The sequence below is a fragment of the Dromiciops gliroides genome, chromosome 2 (assembly GCF_019393635.1).
Source record: "Dromiciops gliroides isolate mDroGli1 chromosome 2, mDroGli1.pri, whole genome shotgun sequence".
NCBI classification, from domain to species: domain Eukaryota; kingdom Metazoa; phylum Chordata; class Mammalia; order Microbiotheria; family Microbiotheriidae; genus Dromiciops; species Dromiciops gliroides.
This window is the reverse complement of record NC_057862.1, coordinates 438002272-438022902: the sequence shown is the minus strand read 5'-3', so window position 1 is coordinate 438022902 and position 20631 is coordinate 438002272. Positions and strand designations below refer to the sequence as shown.

Below are 20631 nucleotides of genomic sequence, written 5' to 3'. Positions count from 1 at the left end.
AGGTTAGGCTTTGGAGTTAGCTGGGGCTGCCTGCCAGCCTGTTCTCTATGGCCCAAAGGGTAACATGAGAGTGTTCTGGAGAAACTAACGTATGAGCACCTACCCTAGGGACAGAGACTCAGGGTCTGCATTTAGCACAACTGACAGGCATGTCCACAACCCACCTGTCCCCTCTTCCCTAACCCCTGCCACACAAATGGGGTAAACAGGACAAGTCTCAGCTCTTCAGTGCTGCTGTTGGCCATAAAGAAGGAGGTTTTTCTTGGTGGCTTTATCTTTTTCCTCACCTATGAGATGTCTCTGAAAATGGATTATAGCTCATTTCCCCGAGACTGCCACACCATGGACACACTGGAGAGGCAGCTCATCTGTCCCATCTGCCTGGAGATGTTTTCCAAGCCTGTTGTCATTCTCCCCTGTCAGCACAACCTGTGTCGGAAGTGTGCCAATGACATATTCCAGGTGAGCTGGAGCCCCATAGTCTACAGGAACCCCTTTCTCATTGACTGCTATAGATTCTGTCATCTTGCCTTGACCTCTCCTCCTTCTCCTTCCCATTCCCTATTGTTCCCTGGGATCTTGAGCAGGCCAGGCAGAGGAAGGACAGTCAGACAGAGGTACACACTGATCCTAAGCTACATTTTCTTCTCATGTCACCTCCTTAGTCACCTTCACTCAGATAGCTGGGTTCTGAGTAAGGAGGGGGACACCTCTGATATGACCTGCAAACAAACAGTGGGCCCACTGAATAATAGTACCAAGAAGACTGCCTAAGTGAGATGAGTAGCCCAGTAAAAGATTGGAAGTTTATGATCTGGGCTTTGGGGCTAAGAAAAATAGTTTTGCTGAGTGGGTTTTCTCAAATGATTAAATGTGATAATATTTATGAAGAGCTTAGCATAGTGTTTGCACATTCAATTTTTATTCCTTTCCTCTTCCTATAGTCTTGTGATCAGGGTCTCAGAAGACATGGTATATTTGAGGTTTGGGGGAGGTTGTGCATGTATTGAGTATTTGTGTCCATATGTATCCTGCCTGGCATATACTTGTTCCCAGCTGCCACCCAAGTTATAAAAATAGGGGGAAAAGTTTTTTCATCAGACACCTTGAGGGAGCCATGGCTCTTAGTGATCATAACCCTAAGATCACTGGAAGTGAAAGGAGCAGGGGCTTTGGAATCCAAAGACCTGAATTCCAATCCAGATCCTTGTTTGAGACAAGGTAGTTGTGTGACCTAAGGCAAGTCATTTTTAACTTCTCTGAGCCTAAATTTCTCAAACAAACAAAAAAAAAAGGTTGAACTATCTGATCCCTAAGAATTCTTCCAACTCTAAATCCTGTGATCCTTGAAAGGTCACATGTTATTTAATTTCTAAGAGGTTCTGCCCAAGAGCACTCAAGCCATGAAGAAAGAGGCTCTTGGCTATTTGGTATCTAGACATACTGCATGTCATTCTAACTGGGCAGGACCATAGGACCAGACAAGGGCAAGTGATTTAAGGCATAGATGAAGGCCTTGTGTTTGCCATCCCTCTCCCTCATGAAGCAATATCTGTCACTTGCCCATCCAGATTAAATATCCTGTGTCTACAGTTGTAGATTTGCCCCATGAATCCTCCTGGTAAAAATACCCATGTCCCCAGTGCCTGCCTGTCTCCAGATTCTTCTCCAGGTGCATCAGCATCGCCTTCTCAACCAGTATTCACTCTTCATTTCTTGAGTTTCAGCCTTCTGTCACCAAGCTGGCTCCTCTTACTGTTCGCCCCACCCATTTCCCAGAGCAGAGACTCCTCCTTCAAACATAGAGCAGAATGAGGAACTTTTTTTTTTTTTAATGTCTCAAAGGTCATTGATCCACAGGGGGGAAAAAAAGCAACTTAGTGTAGGGACTTTTAGGGAGAAAAATAAAAAATTATCTTTTCCTAGTTGGGATTTAGAGTTGAGAGTCCATCTAGTATACTGCCTTCATTTTATAAAGAAATTGAGTTTCCCAAAGAATATTTGATATTTATATACTATCTTAAGATTTACAACTCTTTTCTCACAACTCTGTGAGGTAGACAGTACAAATATTGGTACCTCCATTTTACATCTGAGGAAACTGAGGCCCAGAAAATCAAAGTTATTTGCCCAGAATAGATGGGCAATGAGTGAAGTGATATAGCCAGGACTGAAATTCAGGCCTCCTGATTCCCAAGCCAGTGCAAGTGGATTAGCATTTTCTTAATTTTATTTTCTTAAGTGCCCATATATGACAGGCACTTTGATAAATGATGAGAATACAAAAAAAAAAGTAAAAAAGACCATCTCTGCCCTCAAGCTCATTGTCCAATGGGGGAGACAACATGCAAACAACTATGCACAAGCAAGATATATACAGGATAAATTAGAGATAATCAACAGAGGGAATTTATTAAGGTCAAGGAAGACTGGGAAAAACTTCTTCTGGAAGGCAGAACTTTAGCTGAAACTTGAACAAGGAAGTGAAGGAATCAAGGGGGTGGAAATGTAGAGGTGTCCAAGCATGGGTGACAGCCAGTGAAAATGCTCAGAACAGAGATGGAGTGTCATGGATGAGAAACAACAAAGAGGCTGGTGTCAGTGAATTACAGAGTACATGGAAGGGAATAAACTGTAAGACACCTGAAAAGGTAAGAAGGAGCCATACTATGAAGGGCTTTAAAGGTCAAAGTGGGTATTATCATTGATCCTGGAGGTAATAAGGGACCAAAAGAGGTGACTGAAGAGTGGGGTAACAGGGCCACATTTGAGCTGTAGGAAGATCACTTTGACAGCTGAGTGAAGGATGTATTGGAATACAAAGATACTTGAGGTAGGGAAACAAACCAGCAGGCTATTGCATTGGTACAGACAAAAAGTGAGGAAGACCTGTTCTGGGGTGATTATAGTGACAGAGGAGAAAAGGGGAAGTATATGAGAGATGTTATTAAGGTAGAAAGGATAAGACTTGAAAACCGATTTAGGGGGCAGCTGGGTGGCACAGTGGATAAAGCACTGGCCCTGGATTCAGGAGGCCTCAGACACTTGATGCTTACTAGCAGTGTGACCCTGGGCAAGTCACATTGCCCCACAAAACAAAAAAGAAAAGAAAACTGATTTAACCATAGGGAGTGAGAGAGAGAGAAGAATTGATGATGACACCTAGATTGTGAATCTGGGTGACTAGAAGGATGGTGGTATACCCTTCTTAGTAATTAGGATCTTAGGAAGAGGAGAGGATTTGGAAGGAAAGATAATAAGTTCAGTTTTAGACATGTTGAATTTAAGATATGGATGAAATATCCAGCTCAAGATGTCTAATATGCAGTTGGAGATGTGAGACTGGAAGTTAGAGGTTAGAGCTGGACAAGTAGATCTGATGGTTATTTGTATAGAGAAGATTGAAATCATGGAGTAAAATAATATTGAGGAAGAAGAGAAGGGGTCCCAGAACAGAACCTTGGAAAAGATTATTCAATAAATAAATTGCAAGCTCCATTTATATTTATTGAAATAAACACAACTGTAGGTGGTTGTTTTTTGTTTTTGTTTTGTGTGTGAGGCAATTGGGGTCGAGTGACTTGCCCAGGGTCACATAGCTAGTGAGTGTCAAGTATTCGAGGTCGAATTTGAATTCAGGTTCTCCTGACTCCAGGGCCGGTGCTCCATCCATTGTGCCACCTAGCTTCCCCATGTAGGTGGGGTTTTTTTTTGAGCGGGCAATGAGGGTTAAGTGACTTGCCCAAGGTCACACAGCTAGTAAGTATCAAGTGTCTGAGGCTGGATTTGAACTCAGGTCTTCCTGAATCCAGGGCTGGTGCTTTATCCACTGCACCACCTAGCTGCCCAAGTAGGTGGGTTTTTAAAAAACCCCAAAACATCTTTGTCCCGGCCTCAGACACTTGACACTTACTAGCTGTGTGACCTTGGGCAAGTCACTTAACCCCCATTGCCCCACAAAAAAAAACCAAAAACATTCTTTGTCACAGTAGCTGGAAGTAGATGTTGGGGTGGGAGACGGTGGAAACACATCTGGGGAAAAGCTGAACTACCACCCCATCTGCTGGTCATGTGCTGGTGCTGCTATAGAAGAACAGCTGCCCTTCCTCAGGGATGGCCATAAAGTAGCTACTTCTAACATTGGTGGCCTCTGACCTGAAGCTCCTCATCTCCGATTGGGAAACACTATAAGGACCACAATCTCAGAATTTCAGAGCTGGAAGAAACTTCAGTGGTAATCTTGTCCAATTTATATCCAAATTAAATCCCCCCTACAAGTTTCCAACAAGTGAATTCTAGCCTCTTGTACCAACCACCTAATCAATTAGATGAACATTCTCTGGTTGTGTGACTGGGCAAATCACATAAGCTCTCTGTGCCTCGGTTTCCTCATATGTAAAATGGGAGTGATAATAAGATCACCTATTTCCCAGGCTTTTTGAGAGGGTAAAATGAGATAGTATTTGTTAAAAGCACTTGGCAAATCATAAACGTTTAAATAAATCCTAGTTATTATTATTATTTTGCGGGGCAGTGGAGATTAAGTGACTTGCCCAGGGTCACACAGCTAGTAAGTGTCAAGTGTCTGAGGCCGGATTTGAACTCAGGTACTGAATCCAGGGCCGGCGTTTTATCCACTGCGCCACCTAGCTGCCCCCAGTTAGTATTATCATTAAGAGGTCATCCAGTCCCTGCTTGAAGACACCCTCCCCCCTCAGCAAAGGGTCGGGAACCCACTACCTCCGCAGATAGCGCTTTCCATTCGTGGACAGCTCTATTTGTTAAGAAGTCTTTCCTTACTTACCTAAAGCCTAAATCTAACTATCTGTAGCTTCTACTCGTATATAGTTTTGCTCTGTGGTGCCAAAGGAATCCCTCTTCCATAGCAGGATTTTTCAAATACTTGGGGGGGGGGGGCGGGAAATGTCTATCATAACTCTCCCCTCACCCCTCTTCTTTTCATTAAAACATGACCAGTTCCTCTAACTGACCCACGAAGGATATGTTGTTCTTCAGTCTTTTCATCGTCCTAGACACCTTCTGGGCACTCCTCATCTGGTCAAAGTCCTTCAAAAAACGCTGTGCTAATGACCGTTGGAACCAGAGACACTACCCTCCCCCTCCCCCTCCCCCACCCCTCCCCCACCCCTCCCCCCTCGGCCCTGGAGGCTTCTCTCTGGAATAGTCGGAAGTACTGGATGAAACATGATTGACATGGGCTTTGGAGAAGGCTCCCAAGCTTAGGTGCTCTGTGTATTTTCCTTTCAGTCCCGAGGGACCGCGCTGGGCTCCAGCGGAAGATTCCGCTGTCCATCCTGCCGCCACGAAGTGGTTCTAGACAGGCACGGGGTGTATGGGCTCCAGCGGAACCTGCTGGTGGAAAACATCATCGACATCTACAAGCAGGAATCTGCCAGGTGCAACCTTAGGGCCTAGACCTGCCCAATATATGACGCATCCCCCCCCCCCCAGCCCGCCTGACCCCAACCAGAATTTTCTGCTATAATACCTCAATCCCCTGGGCATCCAGAACTGAGCCCAGTGAGACCTGCAGTCTCGGGGGCCCCCGAGGCTAGAGCCCGGCCTGACTCCCCCGTCCCTTCCTTACCGTCAGCCCCAAGCCGCTGCTGAAACCGGAATGTCCCACCTGCGAGGAGCACGAGGACGAAAAGATCAACATCTACTGCGTCACGTGCCGCGTGCCCACTTGTTCCCTGTGCAAGGTATTTGGGGAGCACCAGGCTTGCCGAGTGGCCCCCCTCTCCGACGTGTACGAACAGCACAAGGTGCGCAGAACCTCGGGACTAGGGCGGATGAGGGAGCTGGGGGACTCGGGGAGGGGAAAAATAAAGAGCAAGTCCGGAGCGCCTACATACTGCCCCTCCCTTCCCCCGTCCAGTCTGAGCTGACTGACGGAATCCGAACCCTGGTGGCCTCCAATGAGCGGATCCAAGCGCTGATAGCCGAGCTGCAGAACACCTGCCGAAATGTAGAGGTATGGAGGAGGTCTAACGGAGTAGAGTCCACCTAAGAGTTGCGGTTACTCCCAGAGAACGCCGTGACTTGAACTCTCAAAGGAGATCTAGTCCTACCCTCCTCTCTCACTTAATACCCACTGTAACGTCTCCAAACGGTCATCCAGCCTCTGTTTGATGGGGAGCTCATTCCTTCCAGAGGCAACCACTTTGGTAGAGTTCTCATTGTTAGGTTGTTTCTCTTCTATATTGAGCTGAAATTTGTCTGAATATTTGAGAGAACTGTCCCGGGGGCGGCAAAAGTTGTAGGTAGGGGACTGGTGGTTGAGTGACATTAGCAAGCCTCCATGGCTTGTATGTCAAGTATGAAAACCATCTTACTTATGAAGGGGATAACCTAGATTAGGTGCTCAGAAGGGACTGCTTTTTGGGTAGCATCCTGGAAACCCAGACCCCCAAAGAAATGTATCTTGGGAGGATTGGGATTTGATCTCTAAGGTGCTCTCTAACTTTTATGATTCTCCTGGGACCTGCACTGAGATTAATCTCAGCCCAGAGACTCAGCTGTCCTGGAGGCGTTGCTGGTACCTGGAGAGGTCAGTGCCTCCTTTAGAGCCAGGGGAAGTCTTGGTCCGGGTCGTCCTCTGGACAGCTCCCTCTTGCCACTCCCCTACCCTAGGACAACTGCAAGGCTCGGAAACAGACGCTGTGCGAGAAGTTCGAGCGCATGGCGGGTATATTGGAGGAGCGTAAGGAGATCATGCTTCAGCGTGTGTCCTATGAGCAGGCAGAGAAGACCCGCCAGCTTCGAGCTCTGAGCCAGGCCTTCGAGGCTCGTGTGGAGGCTGCCTCCAAGCTGGTGGACACGGCTTTGCAGGCTGCAGAGGAACCCCAGGTCCCACTCTTCCTGCAGGTGGGTAGGTAAAAGAGGAAGAGAATTAAGGCAAACAGGTAGGTGGATGGGGGGGGGGGCGGGGCAAGATATCCGGGCCAAGCAGGCTGCCCATGCTCCTTAGACCTGCCTTAGATTCTTTTAACCAAACAATAGGGCTGCCTTGGGCACAGTGTACTTGAAACTTCGTTTCTTCCCTTTTTGGTTGGGACTGGACCCGACCGTTTTCCTCAGTTTCTTCCTGCTGTCTTCTTCAGAATGCCAAGGTCCTCATCCAGAAGTAAGTAGCACCTCTTCTCCCACATCTGCTACCTCCCCCCTCCGCAGTGGGGTTTGGGACCAGTGACTAAGACGTCCTGGCTGTCTCTTCTCTCCCCAGGATCGCTGAGGCTGTAGGCAGTCCAGAGCTGGAAACAGTAGAACCAGGATTTGACAACATGGAGCACTATGCAGTGGACTTCAACGAAGAGGAACGGGCGCTATACCAGCTGGACTTCATCAAGAGTGGGGCCCGACTTGTCCTGTTCCCCTTTAAAACCCTGTGTTTCTCTCCTGTACACTGTTCCCGAGGCTCCTCTATCTCTCCCTAGTCTCTTTTCTGTCTCCACTCCTCTGTCCCACTTACTCTGTTTCCCTTCTGTGTTCTCTAGCCCCTGACCCTTGAACTCTGTCCCCTAATTGTTGTTCCCTCATTGTCACTGTTCCTTATATCCTGCATTCATCCTTAGTCCCCTCATCTTCTGTCTCTCATATACCCTCTGTTCCCTTCTTGTCACTCTCTCCTGTTCTTCAGTCCCTTCTTTTCCTCTCTGGTCACTGTCACCATGTCTCTCATTTTCCTCCTGTCCTTTCCCCCTCTCCCTCCCCTCCCTTTCCCACCCTCTTCTGTTCCTAGAAAAAGACCTGACTTCTCCCCTCTCTAGAGTTTAAATTTTCTTAGAATAGGAAAGGAAATTACTTTAGATTATGAGCCTGATTGAGGACTCTAGATAAAGGAGACGTCAGTCTGTATTTGTGCAGGAGTAGTTGGCATGGCTGAAGGAATTCGTGTAACTCCAGGGGCTAGCTTCTTTAGAAAAGGGAGGTAGGAAACATGGTCAGTGGTTGATGGAACTGAGGGGGTTCTAGGGGAGCGAGAAACTAAGTTGAACCCTGACATCTAGGAAGGGTTCAAAAGGAAAACTCTGGGAAATATGCCGACGCCAGCTCAGACATATTGCTTTAGGACTATAGAGTATCTGTAGCCAGTCCTGTTTATAGATAGAAAGATAGATAGATGTGTGCATATTTTACTTTAAAAGAGCAAAAAAAGAAAAATCACTGGGAGAGCCCTAGTCCTAGATGGTGTGCGTGTGTGTATGTATCTGTCTGTCTGTCTGTGTTTGGGAGTCCCAAATGGGAGAAGCTCAGCCCTGGCAGGACAGGTTTTAGCCCTGATTGAGGGGTTCCGAACACTGCTGTCAGAACCGAGAGAGGAAGAATTCGAGGGATCATCAACTGTTGTGGTGGAAGGATAGGGGAACCTCAATCTTGGGGGAGAGGTTGGAGAGTCTTGGTCCGAGGAAAGGGGTTTAAGGAAATTCAGGTACTGGTGTGGGGAGGAGATTGGGACATCTCTAGCCCTAGCAGGGTGGTAGGAGGGCTCAAGGATTTCGAGGCAGAAGTCTTTTCTACATTGGTTGTTTTGCCCTTATTTCCTAACAAATCGTCTAGCGGAGGAACCTCTGGAGGCAGCGGTGGCAGCCTCCTCAGAAGGGGATTGTACTGCTCCGGCAGAGGAACCTGTAGTTCGCGAGGACCAGGAAGAGGAGGTAGCAGCGGCGTTTGCTTCAGGAGCCGAGGCCCCTGAAGAAGCTGGAGCCGGGACAGTGCGGGCCCGGGGGGTAGCCCTAGAGGAGGAATTGGAACCGAGAACCGAGAGGCAGGTAGGATGTTAGGGGAAGTGGCATCCCTCTGGACTTTGGACAGAATCGCAGGGACTTTGATATCTGAGTCTAGTAAAAGTCCCTTCAACCTACTTCCCAGGATGGAGAGGAGACGGGTGGGGAACCTGAGGCTGGCGGAGCGATGAGGGCCAAGGTCCAAGATAGCGGATGCCCCCCGACTCCAGGCCGTATCCCGGTACCACCTCCCAGGGCTCCCCGGGCCGAATCCCCCAACCCGGGGGTGTGCGGAGTTGAGACCTCGGGGAGCGAAGGGACCGGCAGTACTGTCAGCGGTTCGAACAACGGAGATGGGACAGGAACACCTGGGTGCAGCCAGGTCAGTGAGACTGAGGTCGGATTTCCTTTAGAGATCCCCACCTCCCATCCTTTTAAGAATCTTAGTGTAGAATCCCAGAGCTGTTCTTAGAAGCCCAGCCTCCCACCTTAGGACAGGGAGGATAGGGCGGGAACCCGGGAAAGCGATGGAAGAGGATAAGGGGAAAAGTGAAAGAGGATGCTTGTGTCTCCTTTCACTGACTCTTCCCTTCTTCACTTGCAGAATTCAGACGCGGCGGTTTCTGAGTGGGCAGAGCAGGAGACAGGGGAGCCTCAGGGTTTTGCCTCCGGTAACTCCTTAGTCTCCAGCCCCTAGTTACCGCAACGCTGCAAGGGTGGGACTTCCCTAGGTCACTACCTCCCCTAACCCGGTCCTGGGGCTGCCTCGATCCTGGGGGAGCTAGCGCTCTCCGCACGTTTCTTCCAGGCTCCGTGCTGTACACTACCCCCCCCAAAAAAAGTTTCTTCCCGCCCTCTTTCTGGATGCCCCGAACCCAAAACTTTCTGTGACCATTTGCAAGTTGGGTTTGAGGGAACAGCTGTCCTTTCTCAGGTTAGGGAGCAGGAGTTTGGACTAAATGGCTCATGCAGTCTCCTTCTAGACAATACCACCCTTCCCGAAATACTGAACCAGTCCCAAGAGCTGGGGGATCTCAGTGTTAGAGTTGCCATTTCCCAGAGGTGGGCGGCTATGGGGGAATTGGAAGAATTCGCAGCTGAAGCAGAGACTAAGTTACTAAGAGTGAGAGACATTTTCTGGGTGGGGGAGAAAGGGCGACGCGGACACAGACACAGTGAGGGTAGTTTCCCTCAATAAACCAGAGGCTTCAATTTTGATCTAAACTTCGCTGTTTTACGAGATCGTGGAACTCTCAGCGTCCCGGCGGCCAGCCTGTCCCGACCTCTATCCTTTGACTTCTCTACTTCCAGTCCCCCCCCCATCTTCCCCTCCATCTCGCAGGTATCCCTCCTTCTTAGCCCCTTGGCCCCGAAGCCTCACTAGCCCACTCTCCCCAGCAAGAGCTGGTTGTTACGCGCACGGCTGCGCATCCTCTCCTCCCTTGCGCGGTCCAGCAACTCCCGCAGCAAGTGGAAAGGCAGATCCAGGGCGGTGGGGGTCCTCTCCCGCTGTTTCCAGCTTGGGGAGGCGCGAATCGGCCGCCACTGCTCGCCGGTGGCGTCTGCAAGGTGTCTCCAAGTCCCCAAATGGTCCGGGCTCAGAACCGGGGTTTCCCAAGCACTGGACAACGGGAAGCAGGTATCCGGGGGCAGGAACAGCAGCGCGGCCACGGCCAAAGTCACTGTCACGACCCGGAGCCTCCGCAAGGCCATGGCCTGCAATACACGTGTCCCCAGTCCTTCGCTACACTTGAGGCTCGACTTTTATCCCTAGCTCTGCCTGGAAATCCGTCCTCGCCCAACTCAGAAGCTCAGAGACAGGCTTCTGGGTCCACCCCCAGCACTAAATCTTCTGTCCTGGCCCAACCTGTGCTTCCCTTTCTCCCTCCCCTTCCCCAACTTTCAACTCTATGCCAGATCAATGAACCCTAAACCTGGCCTGCTTTGATTGTACTGAAGCAGAGGGAGGGGTTCACGTCGTCGTGCCTTAGATTGCTGAGCGGGGTTATAATGGGCCGAAAGTGGGTCAGGGTTCCCTCATTCCCCACCCCAATCCCTCCCTCCGGTCCTAAAACACTCACAGCAGCAGTGCAGCGCAACTCAGGATCAATCGGAGCTGGGGTAGGGGCTGAGTGTAGCTGCTCGGATACCGAGGGTCCGGGAACATTTATTTATATTCCCCGCGGACGACTACACCACATGACAGGGCAGTGGAGGCGGGGCTGGGAGGAGCCCGAGGAAGTGGCAGGAGCTGTCCTTGGTGCTGGAGGGGCGGGGCTGTGGTAGCCTGGGACTCAGACCGGAAATTTATATTCACGTTTAGTGTCAGTCTGGGCGCTTAGTCTGGGAGAAGTCTGTTCCTATGGTGTATATCTGGGCTTATGCTCCTAAACAGGTTGATGTTTGTATTCTTTCTGTATGAATGTCCCATGCACTTCCATGTGCCTGTATGTTAGACGTGCTCATTTGCACTTATAGCATGCATAATACCTCTACGTGTCTCCACAGATCTAGTCACATTCATTGTAAATCTCTCTTTCGTTGTGTATATATATATATACATATACATATATATGTGTGTATGTATTGTGCATATGTAATATCCTGTATCAGAAGGGCATTCTAATGGCTAGCCTCACTAGTGCCCTAAAGGCCAGTGATTGACAAGATGAAATTTGAAGAACATTAACAAGACCAATTACTTTCTTCTAAAACCATCACTTCTGCTGACCGGGGTTCCTCATCTTTCCTTCTACATAGCAACACATGCACCAGCCAAGACTGGCCATATTGGGTGAATTTGTTCCCTGCACTACCCCCTGCCTGCTCTTCTGTCTTCCTCCTAGTCAGATGCAGGCAAGAAAGTCTAAAGTTCATACACTGTTCTCCTTGACCAAAATGTCTCCATGCTTGGTGGCTGGCCTTTTCTGTTTCAGAAGGGACTCAAGGCTGAGGAAATGGAGATGAATTACATCACTCAGAAAGGTGTCCCTCAGCAGAGACTAGAAGTGCATTTCAGAAATTCCAAGCCTGAATTCAAGCCCTGGATCTCCCTTCCTCCTCACTTCTCCCACCAGGCCCCTGAAGGATGTTGTGGGTAGATGGCCCCAAAGCATATCCTTGAGACGGTGTGTGGCTCAAGTTCCTGAGGGGAGGAAAAGTCAGATGAGGAGTGGGGTAGAGATTTTCAGGGACTTATTTTTTACTCAGTGTCACAGTAGCCAACAAATCTCAGTCTCTCCAAATGAGCAGGTCATCGAACTAATTCTCCTGCCTCTGGGAAGACAACCCCCCTCCTGGTGCTTCCTTTCCTCCTCCCCCCCCCACCCCATGCTGGTCACCAATAGCTTCAAATGTAGATTCTGGGATTCGAGGTATGGAGAAGGCACCTCATGGGCTGACGAACCTGAGATTGACCCTGAGATTCACCATTCTCAGGTTAGACAGTCCTGGATGCACCTTCCATGGCTTCCAAACCACTCTCTGGCAGGAGAGATTGACAGATGAGAAGGCTTTTGATGCAAATCTCGATCTTAGCTCCACTGGAGAGTCTGATTCTGGGTGGGGATCCCAGACTGGCCCTGAGGATATGAATCCAGTGCAGTGCAACACCTGAAGCATGAGCCTTTGTCAGTTCCAGAAAAGGATGTTGAGATCCTTAGCCTAACCAGGAATTAGTTCAGTAGTACATAAAATCCTTGAGGGAAGGGACTATGATTTAATTGGGGGGGGGGGCGGCGCAATGAGGGTTAAGTGACTTGCCCAAGATCACACAGCTAGTAAGTGTCAAGTGTCTGAGGTCGGATTTGAACTCAGGTCCTCCTGAATCCAGGGCCAGTGCTTTGATCCACAGTGCCACCTAGCTGCCCCCAGGGACTGTGATTTAAGAAAAAAAAAATTGTATTCCCAGAACCCAGCACAGTCATCAGCACATGATATACTTGCTTAATTGAACTGAATTCAGGTTCACGGAGAACTGGAGAATCATCTATAACTGGATAATTCCCATCATCAAATTAGGCAGCAAGGATTTGGTTTAAAAGGAAAAAAAAGCCTCAGGAGCTGAGGGAAAAAAGGTTCTGGAACATGAATTCCTAGGGTTTCTCTGTCCTTTGCTGTCCTTTCCACCATTCCAATTTTCCCCTCTTCTTACTACCACCCCTTCATTCTTCTGCTTTAGAGGCAGCTAGTAGGGCTTCTTAAACTTTTTTCACTGGTCACTCCATTTCGCTAGAGAAATGTTTACGGGACCCCGGGTATATAGGCATATAAAATAGCTATACGTAACCTTTTACTGTTGCCAATTTTTTTGCCACCCCCACATTCAGTTACTCGAGCCCATAGGAGGTCACCACCCACCATTTAAGGAGCTATGGTGTCAATACTCTACCCTGATCTCTGGCTGCTCTCGATCCTTTTCAAGGCAAGTCTTCTCTAAGCCTCCAGCCAAGGCTTCTGCTGGCCTCCAGCTCCTGGGCATGATCCTTGCAGTACTGGGCTGGATAGCATCCCTAGTGGCTTGCGCCCATGCCTTTATTGGCAATAACATCATAGTAGCCCAGGTGACATGAGAAGGCCTCTGGATGTCTCATGTGGTCCAGAGCACAGGCCAGATGCAGTGCAAGGTGTATGATTCTCTGCTGGCCCTGCCTCATGACGTGCAAGCAGCCAGAGCCCTCACTGTTATCACTCTGCTTTTGGGCCTGGTGGGCCTGCTGATCTACCTTGCTAGGGCCAAGGGTACCACGTGTAGAAGATGAGGAGCAGCTCGGCTGGTACTGACTTCAGGGATCATTTTCCTCCTCTCGGAAGTCCTGATCCTGATCCCTCTGTGCTGGACTGCCCACATAATCATTAGGGACTTTTACAACCCCCTGGTGGCTAAGGCTCAGAAACAGGAGCTGGGACACAGCCTGTACGTGGACTGGGAGGCTGCAGCCCTTTTTCTCCTAGGTGGGAGGTTACTGTGCGGCACTTGCCCCTCAGGCAGCTCAAGGGGCACAAGCAATTACATAGCCCGACACTCTGCTTCTGCCCCTCCCCCAAGGGGCTCCGAAGTCCTTCTGAATACCCAACCAAGAATTATGTGTGAATCTGGAAGGAAGTAGAGGGGGAGGGGGGGCTACAAATGACTCCCTAAGGTAAGGAAGGTCCTCTATCCCCTGCTTCCCTCTCAAGATGAAGCTACAGGTGACCCCTGTCAGTCTTGAGATTTGGGGGGGTTTTCCCTTTTTTAAAACCCCTTGGATGACTGAGCCAAGAAGATGACCCCAGATCCCTTCCTGGTCTTTACTGCTGTTTACTGATGCAAAGTCGTCTAGACATCTTTGGATAAGGAGCTACAGAGATATTATCCGGGGACTCCAGCATCTTTTCCTGGATAATGGCACCACAAAGATCTATGCTATTTCTCTGGAAATACTAGAACCCCCTTTGGTTATAGGACTGCAATTCTAAACCTGTACAAGTGCAAGTTCTCCAGTGTGCTGTACTTACCATCCCCAACTCCCACCCAGGAAAACAGGACCACCAAGATTCCACTAGCCTTTCTTGGTCTCCATGGGAACTGTGATAGCTACTATGATCCCCCTGAAGGGGGGATGTGATGTCCCTGCTGGCTCTTATATCCTGCTTTTTAACATATTCTTCCTAATCCAGAATCCAGCAAAGATGTCCCCCACCCTCCCAGCATGCTGGGAAAGTGGGTGGGTAGGTCAAGAGTGAAGCAGGAGGGAGAAAGGAAGGGAATATGCATTTATATATTGCCTACAATGTGCCAGGCACTGTGCTAATAATATCTCCTTTGACCCTCTCAAGAACCCAGAGAAACCCAGAAGGCAGGATGTGATGTCCCTGCTGGCTCTTATATCCTGCTTTTTAACATATTCTTCCTAATCCAGAATCCAGCAAAGATGTCCCCCACCCTCCCAGCATGCTGCTGCCTTCACTCTCTCCATCTCTTTTTATGGAGTTTCCATGGTTGAAGATTTTTAAAGAATAAAGTGTGTCTTCCTAATTTATATATATAAAATAAAAAGAAGCTAGGGTGTCATAGATAAAGCATTGGCCAGGAGTCAGGAAACCCTGAGTTCAAATCCAGCCTTAGGCACTTACTGGCTGTGTGGCCCTGGGAAAATTACTAAACCTCTGTTTGCCTCAATTTCCTTAACTGTAAAATGGAACTAATAATAGCATTTGTTTCTCTGGGTTCTTGAGAGGGTCAAAGGAGATATTATTAGCACAGTGCCTGGCACATTGTAGGCAATATATAAATGCATATTCCCTTCCTTTCTCCCTCCTGCTTCACTCTTGACCTACCCACCCACTTTCCAATCCCCTTCCCAGACTTGGTGATCAAGAACCCCACTGATGCCCAGGGTTCAGTTTGAGGGAAATAGGGAAAGAGGAGGCATGTTTAAGGCTAGAGGTATCAAACACAAGTCCTGAGGGCTGACTGTGGTCTAGAACACACCCAAGTGCAGCTGAGCCAGATTAAAATGTAATTTGGAGGGCAACTAGGTGGCACAGTGGATGGAGTACTCCTGGATTCAGGAGGACCTGAGTTCAAATCCAGCCTCAGACACTTGAAATTCCTAGCTGTGCGACCATGGGCAAATCACTTAACCCCCATTGCCCTGCACCACCACCCCCAAATGTAATTTGGAAATATTTAACAAAAATAAACAAAAATATAAGGAAACATTGGCAATTATTACATCTTAAGAGTAAGTCAGGGCAGCTAAGTGGCACAGTGGATAGAGCACCAGCCCTGGATTCAGGAAGACCTGAGTTCAAATTCGACCTCAGACACTTGACACTAGCTGTGTGACCCTGGGCAAGTCACTTAACCCCAATTGCCTCACCAAAAAAAAAAAAAAAAAGAGTAAGTCACTGCGACCTGCAGGGATCTTTATGTTAATTTAGTAGTCCCATTGCGGCCTGAGTTTGGCCCCGCTGCTCTGGGAATTGCCATTACTTCTCTCACTGAAGAAACCACCCAAAGTCAGGGTACCCAGGATCTTATTTCCAGGGTGGCTATAATGTGTGCCTTTCTTTTTTTTAACATACGGGCAACCACTCCCTAATCTGTGTCTAATTCTGACCTCTGTATCACCCCCCCCATCTCTTCCCACTCTCCAGCTCATTTCCCCCCTTTTCCTATCTACAAGCTATATCCATCTAAATGTCCTTCCATATCCCTTACTCAACATGTCATAAACTGAACTCATCAACTTTTCCCCCACCCCAAACCTGAGTGCATTTTGTCCTGTCAACAACCTTTCCCTTCCTGGAGCACAGACACCTCTCTTCCGGACACCACAGACTCAATGTCCTGGGGGAACATAAGCATATCCATACCCGGCAGAACTAAGGATGGAACTTAATCACAGATTACATTTCTTTTGTTTGTTTGGTTTTTGTTTTTGTTTTTGTGGGGCAATGGGGGTTAAGTGACTTGCCCAGGGTCACATAGCTAGTGTCAAGTGTCCAAGGCCAGATTTGAACTCAGGTACTCCTGAATCCAGAGCTGGTGCTTTATCCACTGTGCTATCTAGCTGCCCCACAGATTACATTTCTGACCCTACCAAGGACCCAGAAGTCCCTCCTCCTTGATAAAAGATCAAGCTGGCCCTGGGAAAGGCAGGGCTGCATTGTAGTGTATCTGTGTTCAGATTACTGACAGAGGCAATTAATTACTAGTAAAAAGATTGAAAGTATCTAATCAGAAGCCATGGCAGGAAATTAAATTAAGGGTGTAGGATGAGGAAAGAAGTGACACTGGGATAGGAGTCAGACACATGGGTTCTAGGAGAGACTTGGAAAAAAATACTACCCTGCATTCTGCTTGAGTTTCTTGATATGGTAAACAGGTACTTTATACCTTAGATGTGAAGGATGCTTTTGGATTTACTAGGCAATTTAAATACACCATGTAATTTGATTCACTACAATCCTGCTTAAATATTAGTAGTGCCAATATTTATGGATGAGGAAATGGATGCTTATCGCCATGTGGCTAGCATGAGGTGAGGCTAAGATTTGAATCCCCATTTTCTGACTTTAAACTCAGAAACCTGCTACTTCATTATTAAGTGAGATAACATGTGTAAAGCACTTTGAAAACCTTAAAGTATAATTATTCTTTCCACATTTGACTTTCCTCATTTATGTTTCCATATTTTGTGAGTTGGCTTAAGAAATTAATGAGATTTTTTGAGTTTTGTAGGAGCTGCAGACAGCACAGAAAAAGTTTAGAAACTCAGAAATGCATAAAATATATGTATAGTGTTGTATAATATCAACATATTATATTTTTTAATACTGTAGACACCCCACAAAAGAAAAAGAAAACATTCAGACTTCTTCTCTGGTACAAAGGGAGGACCAAAACCTCTTCCCTGGATTTTCCAGATCAAAAGGATGCTATACCCATAACCCCCCCAGTGCAGGAATGGATAACTATTACTCTTACTGTTATCTTATTGTCATCCTTTTCTGCACAATACAGTTAGAAATGGTCCTAGAACAAGTTTACATCCTGCTGTCCCCCACCCTCCCAGCATGCTGCTGCCTTCACTCTCTCCATCTCTTTTTATGGAGTTTCCATGGTTGAAGATTTTTAAAGAATAAAGTGTGTCTTCCTAATTTATATATATAAAATAAAAAGAAGCTAGGGTGTCATAGATAAAGCCTGCTATTATTTCTTTATATTCAATGATTTCTGCATTATTTCATAGATTTAAAAATGACTTTTGTTGGAATTGCTATCATTATTATACCATTATTATATCTTGGTGGATATGGTGCTGGGCATTTAATCAAGAAGAGTTGAGTTCAAATCTTGCCTCTGATTGTATGACCCTGGGCAAGTCAATTAACATTATCGAGATGCTTCAGGCAGTTCCTCAGCACTTAAATATGAAGTCACAGATCTGCATTGGTGGAGAGAATTCTCATCAGGGGAGAATCACAGATCTTTTCTGTTTTCTCATGTAATTGCATCACCCACCTTTCCTCTCTTACACCTCCTTGGGCTACAAGGGATATTTCTGAGACCAGTTCAGACAACAGGGAAAAGGGTTACTGAGGAGGGCCTCTGCCAACAAATGACATTGAAATTGTGGCCAGCCCTTAGACTTCCGCTTTAGGCCTGGCCAGCTCAGGGTTGCCCGCATGGTTAGACCATTATTTCAAACTTCTGGGGCATCACTTGACCTTAGCAGCACAGATTTCAGAGTTTTCTGTTTTGGTTTTTACCTTCAAGTCTTCCAGCACTAGAGCTCTCTCAGACTTTTTCTTTAGGAGGGAGAGAAAGTAAATGCTCCTTCCATAGGCCAGGCTACCTGCTAAACCCCAATAAAGCTGGTCTCTCACTCCCATGGGTTTGGCCTCTGGAAACTACAGCTTGGCTCATCTGCATCAAAAACAATTTACATCTCTATATATGAGATAAGCATTTAAAGCAGTTCCAGTCAGGCCAGGAAGGCTTCTATGGCCTCCTATGACACTGGGAAGTGACAGGGTTGGGAGGAATGGAGGAAGGGAAAGGGTGGGAAATGATAAGGTTCTCTTAAAGTAGTACAGTGGGAGATGGGGATTGGAAGTGAGGTTCCTTATCAGAACCCAAGGGTTAAGATTCCTGGTCCCAGATTTTCACAACAAAACAGGAGCCTTGACTTGGAGGGTGAGATGTTTCTTTGGGGTCTTTCCAACATGAGGCCTGCCTACAGAGAGGCTCAAGCACTGAGGTCAGAAAGCCTGTGACTTCACAGCGTTCCTCCCTTTTCTTCCCCTTCCCCTCTTCTTGGGGAAGTCTTGAGGCCTAGAAATATGGGGTATGACTGGAAATGGGAACCTATCTGGCCTATGCTCTACAGAACCCACTTCCCTCAGCCTTGACCTCACTAGATCCCTAGGGAGATTCCTTGATGTTAATAGGATGGGAGTTATTGGGAGGGAAATTAGGGTAGATATAGGGGAGGGCATCTTGGTTTACCTCTTCTAAAGTTCTCTGAGTTGGATCAGTGGGAGCCTAGACCCAAACCAGATCCTCTTTTTCCTGCTGGGATTGTCCCTGCCTCTAGGCCCTTCTCTCAGCATGGAGAAAGATTTGACTCCCAGAACTCCCCACTTCTGCCACTAATCTGAAGAGAACTCAGGACTCACCTCACAGGGCAAAGGAGCAGGAGGAGAGGACTCACCGTCCTTCTGTGTGTCTGGCTGGATCTTCGGAGCTAGTGTCCTACCCTTCTGCCTCTCCAACTCTTTTATGGCCACCACCACAGCATTTAGTAGCAAGATGCCGCCCGAGCTGCAGGCTTCCTGTCCCAGCCCCGCCCCCCCCCCACCCCACCCTGGGCAGTTTCCATGACACGGCCCTAGGCCTGATGTAGCAGAGGCCCTTGCTGAAGGCAGAAAAGGGCCACAATAAAAAGATCTGACCATTCTGAAAACTGAGGGCCAGGAATAGGAGGAAGAAGCTCTCCAGGGCCTTATTATTTGGGGAGAAAAAGCAATAATTTCTGAGACTCCCCTACACACACACACACACACACACACACACACACACACACACACACACACACGCCTGGACTCCATCCCTCCCAACTCCCATATTCACATCAGAGAGACTGGAGTTGGTGTACCCTGGGGTCAAAGAGGAGGGCCCTAGCGGGGACCTTCCCTGCTAGCTTTAGAGGTCTTAATATGGCACACAAAAATAAAACAGAGATTCACAAAGTGTGACAAGTGAATGTTTAAAAATGCTGTTCTGAGCCAAAGTTCATAAAGGCTGCGGGTAGAGGCTGGATGACCACTTGTTTGGGATATGGTCAAAGAATTTCCCTTTGGGTGTGGATTGGACAGATTCCCCTGGACCTGATAATTCTATCTTCTGGTACCATACTTTTGCGCAAGCTGCCTCTTTTTAAAGCTTAGCTCATTTTGATATCTCCTTGGCAAGGCCTTTCCTGTTTTCCTAGTTGTTAGCATTCCTCTTCACAGATTACTTCATATTTGCTTGCTTGGAGTAGAGGCTAGAGTTGGCCATGGACCCAGGGAGTCCTGGGTTCAAGTCTTAATTCTGACATCTATTCTGACACTTAACGAATGTGACCAAGGCAGAGTTATTTAATGTCTCACTGCTTTAGCCGCTTCTTAAATTGCTGAAAATATGCTGACCTGCATTGCTAGAGGAAGTTCATCACTCAGAACTTACACCAGTGAAATTACAGATCGAATCCCCATCCTTTGTCTGGAGGAAGGGACTTGGTTCACATTTGTTTTCCTAGTCCCAGTACCTGGCACAGTATCTGGCACAATGCAAGCTGGGAAATGCTTGCTGGATTAATCAAATGCCCTTTCTGAGGTTCCTCTTAGTTTCTGTGGTAAATCTAGCTTTCCTGCAATATCAGAGATGGTATCAGGCTTGGTGATACTATTCAAATGTTCAGCACATGACTGAAAGGTTCTTTACCTGCTAAATTCAAAATTTCCTTTGAGCTTAAGCCCAGGCTGATTGATTGCAGGACTTGGCCCAGAGAGGGTGAACCCTTTTAACTGGGGTCACACAACTATTAGCAAGTACAGAAATTGTTCCTCCAGTTCTCTCATCACTAGTCCTGGGATGGGGGAACAGGGAGTGGAAGAGAAAGGATCATGAGTCACCTGAAACAAACTGCTCATGGACTCTGCAAAGGAGAAACCAGGCACCTGGATCAGTAGGGCAGAAAGGGCAGGAAACCAGAAGAGGCTTATCCAGGGTATGTTAAAGCTGGCCCCCTGAGCACCCCCTTCTAGTTAGTATAGTAAATTTTAGCCGGAAATACAATTGCAAGGGGGAGCAGATTTTTTATTATTATTTTTTTTTTAGTGAGGCAATTGG

At 47.7% G+C, this 20631-nt stretch overlaps 1 protein-coding gene and 1 pseudogene across 1 annotated transcript; both read left to right on the top strand.

Moving 5' to 3' along the window:
* The first annotated feature begins 342 nt into the window (after positions 1 to 342).
* LOC122739080 (tripartite motif-containing protein 54-like) lies at positions 343 to 10131 on the top strand. Its single transcript, XM_043980935.1, is given in 11 exon segments — positions 343 to 462; positions 5269 to 5417; positions 5615 to 5816; positions 5819 to 5995; positions 6655 to 6888; positions 7125 to 7147; positions 7247 to 7371; positions 8581 to 8792; positions 8893 to 9129; positions 9352 to 9463; positions 9989 to 10131. Coding segments are annotated over 11 exon segments (1734 nt in total).
* Positions 10132 to 12123: 1992 nt separating this feature from the next.
* On the top strand, positions 12124 to 13839 carry LOC122739078 (annotated as a pseudogene).
* The last annotated feature ends 6792 nt before the right edge of the window (positions 13840 to 20631 follow it).